This window comes from Pinus tabuliformis, chromosome 7 (assembly GCF_031772625.1).
Source record: "Pinus tabuliformis cultivar Carrire ecotype Pingquan chromosome 7, CPIR1, whole genome shotgun sequence".
In the NCBI taxonomy this organism is placed as follows: domain Eukaryota; kingdom Viridiplantae; phylum Streptophyta; class Pinopsida; order Pinales; family Pinaceae; genus Pinus; species Pinus tabuliformis.
The window spans coordinates 1,412,226,717-1,412,238,654 of record NC_142293.1 but is presented as its reverse complement, the minus strand read 5'-3'; the positions used below and the strand labels follow the sequence as shown (position 1 = coordinate 1,412,238,654).

Here is an 11,938-nt window from a genome sequence, read left to right as displayed (position 1 = left end):
AGAGAGATAAATTCCAACCTCACAATACTTAATAAATAATCACAAAATATGAATTACAAAACATAGTTGGATATGTATACGCACAACTCAAATTAGGTGTTTTTCCATCTATACAAGGTCTACTTTAGCCAAACTAAAAAAACTTAAGAATGGTTATAATGTAAGATTGACCATTGCTGAAATTGAAACTTGCACCATTTCCCAACAGAAAAGAGAAGGAAGACCAATATCCTGATTAAATGTCCACTTTCTAAAAGAACAAAACAATACATTCCAAACATCCAGCTGAAAAAGGGCTAGTATCTACAGGTTAAGCGTTCAAGATGGACGAAGAAGAGGCTTGTCTTCTGAACATTTTCCGTACCAAACTGTGAATACGTTGACCTTATAATGCAATGCACGCAAATAATCAAGTAGCAGTAACATTGTAATGTCACACATTACCATAAGAATTGTATTTCCGCACTAGCGTAGTTACTAGCGGCCAGGAAATACCAAAATGCGTAGATTATATCTTATATTAAATGTCGATCTTCATGTTCAATTGGAGGAGATCCCTATAATAAAATAAGAAGTTTGGCGTTGGGACATTTTTCAGCTTCAAGCTGTCGGCATGGTTAATCTTCATATTCAATGCATGTACCTGACCAAGCAGCATTAATATTTGTGACAAAATAAAGCAAATCGCAAGCATAAGATCACAATATGTTAATTCTCTCTCAGAACAGAAGCTGGGTGGTTATATTCGAGAGAGGGGGACTAAATGTTAACGTTAACTTCTGGGCAAATTGGTCATAGAGCTTATCAAAATCCAGAAACGGCATTTGCCAAGGCTATATTGCCGAAAACATCTGTAAATACAAACAGATATCATGTAAATATTCCAAATTGAATATATAAATTGCATGTCTCTGTAGGAAACATTTGTGGCCTGGAAAAATTCCTAAATCATCATTTCTGTAATAATTGAGCATCTATAGTCATAAAGTGAAGCACGCTAACTGCAAATTGAAATAACAATGATTTCTGCTATTATGAATTCTGGAAATCAGAGCTTTACCGCTAAACAATGTAAAGAAAGTCAATTATGATATTTTTCAAAATAATGAATTTTCCCTGATATAGAACCAAGTGTAAATGAATACACTACTGGTATTTTTGTACACTAGGAAAAAAAAACACCATAAAGCCAGGCATTTCTCTCCGACTCCACGGCATTTCGCACTCATGTTCTTGTACTCCCCTTGGAACCTGTTCCTACACTAAGTAGTTTATTGTACAAATTTCATTTTACTTATTGTGTACATTTTACAGAATACAACTGGTACAGGAGGGGACTCGGGAGTGGCTTAGCTGTTCAGGTGGAAAGAATCTTATAGGGTTTCAACCTTTGAAGTCGAAGATAACCGCTTCCATGGTTGCGAGAGGCTTACAAGAGAATTGGAGGCATCTGTTGCCTTGCCCCCATAAATAGCAGATTTAAGAACATTGTAGTGCAAAACAACTGTATCATATAAAATTTTTGAGAAAGCTTCCTTTACCTGAAAGAAATTATGAAAAAACACTCAATCCCATGGCAAGTTCATGCTAAAAGCTGATAACTAATAAACCAAAACCAAATCTAGATGTCGAATAAAATCCCAACCTTCAAAGAAGTTAATTTCCAATATTAGTCTTAAGATGCATAACGACACAAACTATTCAATTCGAATCAAAATCATGGTGCTTGTCTACTGGAAAAATGTCCAACCATGAGTGAACGTAGGCATGATTAAAATCTGAACTGACAACTTTTTTATTTTCTTTCGAGGACAAAATCTACAAAAACAAATTCCTACTTTTCCACATCATTTCATTATATGGAATCATAGAGATAAAAGGACGATTAAAAAATAGAATCAAGAGAGAAGCAAATGCAAGAGATGTATAGCTACGATGGGTCGGGAAGGCAGCTCAGGACACGCATCAATGCATTCCATCAGTATGTATGGACTAGCAGTAAATGTACTGGGAGTGACACCTTACAAGTAAAAAGTCGGTAAGTTCATTAATTAGCTTGTCTTTGGTAATAGAACAAACAAATAATGTTTGCAACCAACAACTATGAATTAACTTGTCCAGCTAAATGTTGAAAATGTAACTAGATTCAGTCTTCATAAATGTATTTGAGTCATTATGTAATATACTTGTCAAAAGAATGAAAAAGAAAATTTTTATTATTATCACAATGACTTATTAAAGTATGGGTTTTATGTTTGGGTCATCATGTTTCAGTTCAAAGCAATGTTTTAAAACTCCGACTCGGCCGAGGGTTGACTCCGACTCCGACTCTGACTCGGTATCAACTCGGCTGGCTCGATTTCAATGACTTGGTCATTGTAAAAAATATATTAGATATTTTTTTTTTATAAAAACACATAATTTTAAAGATTTTCATTCATGTTTCCAAACACACAGCGTTAAAATATAGATAGAAGACAACATATGATCAAAGTAGGCTCATGAATATATCTATTATATTAAAATGGCACCCATTGCACTGTCCAATACATACACGATGATGATATAGAGATCAAAACAAAAACACATAACCAAGGAGGCTAGAAATGGTCTCTACAACAAAAGTCTATGACCAGTACTGTTGGCTACTGCTAGAGTTGCCAACATCATCTAGCTCAGCGTTAATTGGGAGCGGGAGCGAAAGCGGGGAGCGGGAGCGAAAACGAGAGCGGGAGCGACATTTTCGGAAACTCCCGGTTTGGGAGCGAATCCTGGAGGAGTTCGACAACCAAAGTCACTAACATCAAGGTACATAGAGGGATTGGTGCTCTTGATTAAATACGAGTTCCATACCCTTAATACATGACAAAATTCAATGGAAACATTGCAATCCCCCAATCCTAAAATCCTGAAAAACCGATAAGTCGGCTGGATTTTGAATGAAATCTAAAATTCTACTTTCTCCATATGAAATCCAATGAGGCCGGAACCACCCTCAAACATCCTGAGTCATTTCATGGTAATGTTAAAAATTTAAGTAAAAGGATGAAAATGAAGATTAAGGAGAATGTCACTTTTACTTTAAAAATTTAACATTACCATAAATAGCATAGCCTTAGTAGGGCAATATGATCAAATACTAGGTTTTAGGAAAGGGGAATGGACCCCAAAGACCAGCAAACTAATTCATAAACCCCTTTGAAGTCCCCCACACTAAGAAAAATAAAATAAAATAAAATAAAACAAAAAAAGGCATGTTTTTATGGTTCACTAGCCACTGTCAACTACCTGGCCGAGTAGTTACGAATCCAGCAGAGTTAGCCAAGTTATCACTGACTCGGCTCGGTCGGGTCAGTGATAACTCGGCCGATCGAACCGAATTTTCTGCCGAGTTGAAATTCTTTTTCCCGGCTCCGACCAACTCGGCCGAGTCGATTGTGAGCTGGCTAGATCTTAAAACAATGGTTCAAAGTCCCCATTGAGGACTTATAGGATTTATTCTGAGTTATTGGAGTAATCGTCCATTTAAAGAAACCCTTCTTGGGCTTTTGAATCATGTAAAAAGATTTATTATTGAGTCAAATTAGGTATTTAACACCTCCACACCAAGTCGGCCTCAAGAAGATCAAGTCAGCCTCAAAAAGGAAAATTCAACCTCACCTCAAGTGTATATATACAAGGAGATTGAATTTATTTGGAGCACTCTCTCACTCACTCACAAGTTCGATATCCAAAAGAAAGAGCTGGAAATCAAAGTTTTGGGCTATCTCTCTCTCATTTGGGTTTCCCTAGGAGATCGAAGGTCTTCTTGTATAGTCAAAGTTGTTGCTGCTATCCGCTGGGTCGAAGTGCTACCACTTCAAGGTCGAAATTTTGGGTCGAAGTTGTTGGAAGTGGAGTTTGACTTGGTGGTTGGAGGAGGTTTATGTCTAGGTTGAAGAGTCTCAAGAAAACTATTGAAGGAAGAGATTTTCACTGGGTTTTCCCCTAGATAGGGGTTTTGCCCTGGCAGAGTGCCTACATCTTGTGTCTTGTGATCTTCATACATAATTTGTTAATTGATTGATGAAAGATAATATAACAAATAAGTAAAGGAAGCCAACATAATTCACAAGTAATTATCAAGAAAGAGAAATCTAACCCTAATTCTACTAGCATTGATTTCTCAACATGGTATCGAAGCTAAGGTCAAAGAAGATTGAAGATCACTTTGTTGGCTTAAAGGAAATGATTACTCCCTCTATGATAAGAACGGGATTCAATACTGTAGGAAATTGGATCAAGAAGATTTTCTACTACTTATTCAACAAGGTCAAAAGTCAAGGGTTCTTAGCTGCACTTATAGGTTCAGTTAATGATGATAATGCATGGATTCAATACTGTAGGAAATTGGATCAAGAAGATTTTCTACTACTTATTCAACAAGGTCAAAAGTCAAGGGTTCTTAGCTGCACTTATAGGTTCAGTTAATGATGATAATGCATGGATCATTGACAGCGGAGCATCAAGGCATATGACAAGGGAAAGTAAACAACTTCAAACTCTATCAAAGGAATTATCTTCTCATGCAGTGGAATTGGGAGAATCTGCTCATGCAGTGGAATTCGGAGACAACAAAAGCTATGTTGTTAGAGCCTTGAGATCAACATCTTTGAAGCTAGAGAATGGAGCAAAACTAAATCTCAACAAAATTCAGGGTTGAAAAAGAATTTGCTTTCAATTTCTTGCTTAGAAGATAAATGGGATAGAGTTGCTTTTGTTGATAGAAAGGTTTTGATTTGGGGAAAAGATTAAAGTATTGAAAAGGCTAGGGTTATTGGAGTTCATAAAGGAAGCTTATATAGAGTCATTACACCACCTCCTCAAGCCCTAGTTCATATGGAAATCAATCCCATTAAGCTATGACATAGAAGATATGGTCATCTTCACTACAAGGTCATTCCACTCTTAATCAACTAGTTCATGGAATCCCCAATATCAAAGAAGATCGTCAAGGAGTTTGCAAGGGATGCTCTTTGGGAAAACATACAAGAAACCATTTTCAAATAGTGAAACAAGGTCTAAAGAAATATTAGACCTCATTCATTCTGATGTGTGTGGTTCTAGGCCTAACAAATCACTTGGAGGTCATCTTTACTATGTGACATTCATTGATAATCAATTTAGAAAGACATGACTCTACCTTCTCAAAAAAAAGGATGAAGTATTTCAAAAATTCAAGGAGTTTAGATCTGAGGTGGAAACCCTAACCAAAAGAAAAATAAAGACTTTGAGATCAGACAATGGTGGGGAATACACTTCTAAAGAATTGATTGCATATTGTAAAGAAGCAGGAATTAAGAGGGAGCTTATTGTTCCCTACTATCTCGAACAAAATAGAGTGGTCGAAAGAAAGAATAGGACAATTGAAGAAGGTATACGAACAATGCTCCTTGATCAAGACTTACCAAAATTTCTATGGGGAGAAGCAGCGATGATAGTCGTATATATTCAAAATAGAAGTCCTCATAGAATTCTTGAAAATATGAAACCTGAGGAAGCAATCACAAGGAAGAAGCCGAGCATGGACCATCTCCAAATCTTTGGGAGTCCTGCCTATATCCACATTCCAAAGGACAAATGAAAGAAGTTAGATTCTACAAGTATCAAAGGGATCTTCGTTGACTATAGTCTCTCCTCAAAGGCATATAAAATCTACATCAAGGAAGGGAGACACATTGAAGTAAGTAGGGACAGTATATTTGATGAAAATCATGCTTACAAAAGATCCAAGGACATTCCTATTGATTCTGATGACAAAGATGAAGATCTACCTATATTTGAAGAAGAAGTACAACCTGACAATCCATCTACAATTCAAGAAGAAGAAGAAAGACAAAGTGAGCCTATTCAACCTGTGATCATATCGAACACAAGAGGCCAAATTTGTTAAAAGCTACTTTTGAAGATGCTGAAGGACATGGAGTTGCAAAAGAAACTTTTAAAGAAAGAAAAAGGCCGAAAAGATATTCTGGATATGCTGCATATATGAAAAGACTAATTGAAGTCGAACCATCTACATTTGAAGAAGCTACTCATCAAGAAGTATGGAAGAAAGTTATGCAGGAAGAATATCAATCCATCATGAAGAATGGGGTTTGGGAAATCGTTCCTAGACCTGGTGACAAATCGGTTGTCACCTCCAAATGGATGTACAAGATCAAGCACATTATTGATGGAAGTATAGACAAATACAAAGCTAGATTTGTTCCAAGGGGTTTCTCTCAAAAGGAAGCCATAGATTAGGAAGAAACCTTTGCACCCACTGCTAGGTATACTACCATTAGATTTTTGGTTTCATTGCTTGCTAGAATGGGATGGAATATCCATTAAATGGATGTGAAGACAACATTTCTGAATGGAACCATTGATGAGGAAGTATACATTGAGCAACCCGCAGGCTTGGAAATAAATAGAAAAGATACTCATGTTTGTAGACTCAAGAATGCCCTATATAGTTTGAAGCAAGCTCCTAGGGCATGGTATGAAAGAATTAATGCATACCTTCTAAGAATTAGGTTTGTGAAGAGTTCTGTTGTTCCAAATCTCTACATCAAGATTGTGGATAATGAGCCAGTGATTATTCTAATATATGTGGATGATCTATTCATTACAGGTGTGGAGCGAAGGATACAAGAATGCAAGAAGATATTGGCAGCCGAATTTGAGATGAAGGATCTAGGACTGATGCACTATTATCTAGGTCTAGAAGTATAAAAAAATCTTGGGGAGATATATTTGCGGCAAGGAAAGTATATCATCGAGTTGTTGCAAAAATTTGGGATGATGGACTCCAGGCCCATGACTACTCGTATGACCATCAATCTCAAGAAATTAAGGAGCTCTGACTCAAGTCTCGTGGATCCTACCTCCTATCGTCAGTTGGTGGACTCTCTGATGTATCTAGGTTCTCCGATAGCCTATATTTTGTGTCCCCTGTCTCTTTATGGTTTATGCATTGGTAGTTGTTTGATGAAGAGAAACACTAATAACTTAAGTAAAAGAAGATCCTAATCTAAAGAAGTAAAAAGCACTTACAAGCAGTTACTAATAGAAGAGAAATCACTTAATTACTATGCCCTAGATTTCTCAACATGGTATCAGAGCTAAGGTGACTAACTCAAGGAAGGGCATCTTATCAAGGGACACTCAAGGATAAAAAGGAAGGCATCAAAGCAAAGATCATCTTGAAGCCAAAGAAAGCATCATAACCCTAGATCAAAGAAGTCTACAAAGAAGTATTGAGATCACCATCAAGAAAAGAAGGCCAAAACCCTACATCTACTCAAGTTAAAGTGTTCTGAATACTATTCATCCAAAGGAAGCTAGATCAAAAGGCGGTGTCATCTCACTCCCTATGGGATCAAGGATCATTCTTGAAGAAAACTACCTTCATCAAGGAGAATTTTTCTATCCTCTATATCATCAACAACATCAAGGAAGCAGCAAGAAGGAGCATCATATCAAGTTAAGTATATTTATGTCCACATCTAAATTTGTCAAAATGTCTTTTTGCAAGGAAAACAACAAACTGGTTGGGGCTTCAAACTATCTTGCATGGAAGAAAAGGATAGATCTGAATCTCATTGAAAATGAGGTTATGGAACTAGTCAAAGGTTTTATCGCTAAACCGACAAAGGAAGATGTTCAAGCTCTTGCCAAGTATATGAAAGGGGAAGTTAGAGCTCAAAGGATTCTCATAGAATCCATCAAGGATCCCCTCATCCCATATGTATCTAAACTCAAAACTTCAAAAGAAATCTATGACAAACTAGTAGAGTTGTATTCCGTAAGCATCGCTGGAGAAGTCATCTCATTAAGGCAAGAGCTCTACAAGCTGAAGATGTCAAGGGAAGATGGAATAGCCTCATACTTTATGAGGGTATCTGAGATTCGAGATCAATTACAAGATCTGGGAGAAGTCATGTCTGATAGAGAAATGAATATAGTGGTATTAAATGCACTACCAAAGGAGTGGGGTAACTTGACTTCAAGTACTTATGGGAAGAAAGAAGCTACTCCATTCCAGGATCTATGGTCACTGTGCAAGATTGAAGAATCTCGGCTAAAGGCCAAATCTGATGTTGTAGCGGTTGAGAAAAATCAAGTTAATGCTACAATGACAAGAAGAAAAGAAATATTTGGGAAGTTTGATTCTCGGAAGAAGAAAAGGAACATGGCTAAGATCCAATAATATGGGTGTCAAGAATATGGACACTACAAAAGAGATTGTCCTAAGATCAAGAAGGACAATAACAAAAGAGGAAGAGAAGAAGCTCATATCACCGAAGAAGTAGAGGAACCTAAAAAGAAGAAATCCAAGATAGAGGAAGTAAGAGATCTCTACTATGACCGAGATACTCTTCCTCACCTAAGCTCTTTTTAAATTCCTAAGTCTTCTATTGTAAGATATGGCTATCATGATTCACTAAATGGATGCATCAAGGCATCATAGAAGCATTGGAAGCAAGAGCTCGGGACATCATCATAGAGGAGCATGAAAGATGGTTAGAATCTATGGAAGTCAAGGATATAGCTCTTGGGAATCTCATTGGAAACATAAGTGGCAAAGTCATCTAGTTCAAGGTTCATCATACATCTGTCAAAAGGAAACATTTGCTAATGGGGATACTTTAGATTCTCAATATTTTCTGATGCAATCTTCATTGAAAGGTTCATCGATCATGAGAAGAAAGTGTTTCATCAAGAATTCGGAATTCCAAATGTGTGGAATTCATGGGATGATGCTATGATGACATAAAAGTGAAGCAAATCAAGGGATTGAAGCTCTTTCAATCAAGGAAGCTACTGCAGGAAGTCTGGATGACCCAAAGGAAAAATGAGGTATGTGTGCTTACATTTGATATTGTTGCAGTCATGTCATATGGTTGTAGGTAACATGGATCAATGCTCTATCTTGAGAGCATAATCAAAGAAAGGATCTCCTCCTTTAAAGGAATGCAGAAATGTATGGGTCACACATTCACTAGATGAAGTCAACATAATATGTCCTCATATGAAGTATGAGGTGGTTGACTACAATTGAGAAACTCTGATTGGAAGCTCTTGGGACTTAAATGTGTGAAAAAAGGGACGAATAGATCATGGGATATGCAACCATGGAAGAAGGCAATCAACATCCAAAGACCAAGAAGATTTGACTAGAATATCTCCATGGAAGATATAAAGACTCTGATAGAGTCTAAAAAAGAAAGAGACCCTTGAAAATATATGTCTTTGGGAGATGTGTCCAGACTCCATATGTATGCAGGGTGCTACTAGAAGATGTCGTGATGAAAGATCATCACAAAAGTAATGTTGATTTTAATGTTCATTCCCTTATTTCTGAACAAATATCTAGATGGGTCTATGCAAGGTTGCCAAGGGAAGATCTATGGATGTCTTCCACCACCGATGCACATGTAGTAGGATGAAAAATCCTTAAGTAAACATGGCATGAAGAAAGAAGCATCGCATGAAAGAAGGGCAAATATGGACTCATGGATCACTTTCCGATGATGACATGGCTAACTCATGGATGTCAATACCCTATGTAGAAGTCCCAAACATGAAGACTCCTAGATAACGAAAAGAAGTTCATGACATCATGAAGAGGAGTTCTTCAAGCAATTGGTTGTCCCATCATCTCCACCTAAGGAACTATTGTAGGTCCCTAATTAAGAGGGAGCCTGAAAACAAGTTTCTTACTTGGAAGAAACTGGGAAATTCCTAAGCCAAGAGGGAGCTTAGGTACATTCCTTCTGTAGGAATGAGTACATTCCTTTATTGGAATAGATATGTCCTCCCTGATTAAGAGGGAGAGATAGACACATCATTCTTGTCTTCGCTTGGGAAAACATAATGGACGATTGGGTAAACATCTGGGACCCGATGCTCTTTGAGGATGTATTAGGGCATCCAAGATAAGAGTAGTCATTGAGGACCAATATTCTTTGAGGACTAGAAATCCTGGTGGAACACACCCTGAGAGCCTACGTGGGGTATGTTCCAAGAGAAACAATGATGAGGGTGTCTATACATCATTGGTCTCACCAACGTTGTGCTCAAATCTCGTGAAGAGATAAAGTTGTTAGCCAAGGCCTTGTTGTGTGAGAATGTTGGTTGATATGATGCTATACAGATGGGTTACAAATCTGACTCTTCTCTTGAGAAATTCTTCATATTGAGAATGACCAAGTTTCATTATGAATACCTCCCTAGTTAAGAGGGAGTGTTGAAAAGTGTAACTAGGTTCGGTCTTCATAATGACATGTATAATTGTGATTTTATGTAATTGATGAAAAGAAGAAAAATAAAATTATTATTGTAATTCTTGTCTCATGGGTTTCATGAGCAAGGAATTTTATTTTAGTGATGGCTCCCATTGTGAGCCTTTAGGTTTTGTCATCTAGTCATAAAAGTCAATTTGAGTCTATGTCATGTATGAAGGACCCTTCTTGGGCATGTTACATTTTGTATGAGTCATTAGATAAGTATAATTAGCCCTCCAAGACTTGTCACAAGTCCTCCTCCAAGTCAGCCTACAAAAGGAAATGAAGATGGCTCTAGAAAGTAATGTCAGCCTAGTCTTGAAGTAATGTCGACCTATTATGCATGGACTAACCACTATATATAGAGGTTCTCAGCCTCACTTGAAGGAGAGTATAACAAGCATCTGAAATATATAAGTGAGAAGGAAGCAACCTATATTCTAGCGAAGAAGTGGAGGAAGAGTAGCCACAATATCTTGGACCTATTTTGGATAATTCCTCCCACACATGCGAAGAAGAGGAGTACAGTCTACAGTAAAAGGAAGTTGAATTGTTACAGTTGTGTTTGAATTAAGGAAGGAAGGAAGAAAATCATCAGGGCGAGTTGTAGTAGAACGTTCTTCTATCCAAGCGAAGGAGATCAAGATATAAAACGAGGTCAAGTACTGCAACTAGGGTTTCTAAAGGAGGGCGAAAGGAGCAGATTTGATCTAAGGGCCAAAATATGAAGATTAGCTAAGGAAGGTGGGAGGAGGAAGGAGTTTGACTATCATTGACTCAAGGAAGCATAAGTTAAACAAGGAAGCCTTTGTGACTTGGTCTTGGAGTGGCAAATAGGTCAAGGGTCTTGGTCTTGGTATTCGTCAAATGGAATCTCTATAAGAAGAAGAATTTATTTGGGTTTTCCTCTCAAGAGTGAGAGTTTTTGGCCCTAGCTGATAGCCTATATTTTGTGTCTCTTGTCTCTTTATGGTTTATGCATTGGTAGTTGTTTGATGAAGAAGAACACTAACCACTTAAGTAAAAGAAGATTATAATCTAAAGAAGTAAAAAACACTCACAAGCAGTTACTAATAGAAGAGAAATCACTTAATTGCTATGCCTTAGATTTCTCAACATAAAGTACAATAGCAAGGAAGTCAAGCTGATTGGCTTCACAGATTCTGATTGGGGTGGTAGTAAGACCGATGGAAGAGAAGCACTACAGGTGGATGCTTTAGTTTAGGATCTTCCATGATCTCATGGATGAGTAGAAAGAAAGATCTTGTTGCTTTGAGTAGTGCTAAAGCAAAATATGTGGTTGCATGTGAAATAGGAAAGGAGGTTGTATGCTTGAGGAAGCTTCTAACAGATTTGTTCGAGAAGACTCTAGATCCTACTATGCTAAACTGTGATAATCAAAGTTGCATCAAGATGTCTGGAGATCCTGTATTTCATGCTAAGATGAAACATATCAACAATAAGTTCCATTGTATTAGGAACTTGGTGCAGGATGTGATCATGAAGCGACAGTATGTCCCAACAGAAGATCAGGTAGCTAATATACTAACAAAGTCTCTTCCTAATAAGAAGTTTGAATATTTTAAAAGCATGCTTGGTTTAGTTGATATTGCTAATGACTTGTCGAG

At 37.3% G+C, this 11,938-nt stretch overlaps 1 protein-coding gene across 3 annotated transcripts in view; it reads right to left on the bottom strand.

Annotated features, from left to right (window-relative positions):
• Positions 1-229: 229 nt before the first annotated feature.
• ATS1 (phospholipid/glycerol acyltransferase family protein) overlaps positions 230-11,938 on the bottom strand; it is a 249,514-nt gene continuing 237,805 nt past the window's right edge. The window contains exon 12 of one of the 3 annotated variants that reach the window (XM_089459840.1): positions 230-643. In XM_089459840.1, coding sequence (XP_089315966.1) covers positions 521-643 — 123 coding nt within the window. In that variant the 3' untranslated portion in view covers positions 230-520. Of the gene's footprint in view, positions 644-818; positions 852-1,008; positions 1,542-11,938 lie in introns of those variants that run through there. The other 2 variants (XM_089459841.1, XM_089459839.1) reach the window with 2 other exon arrangements.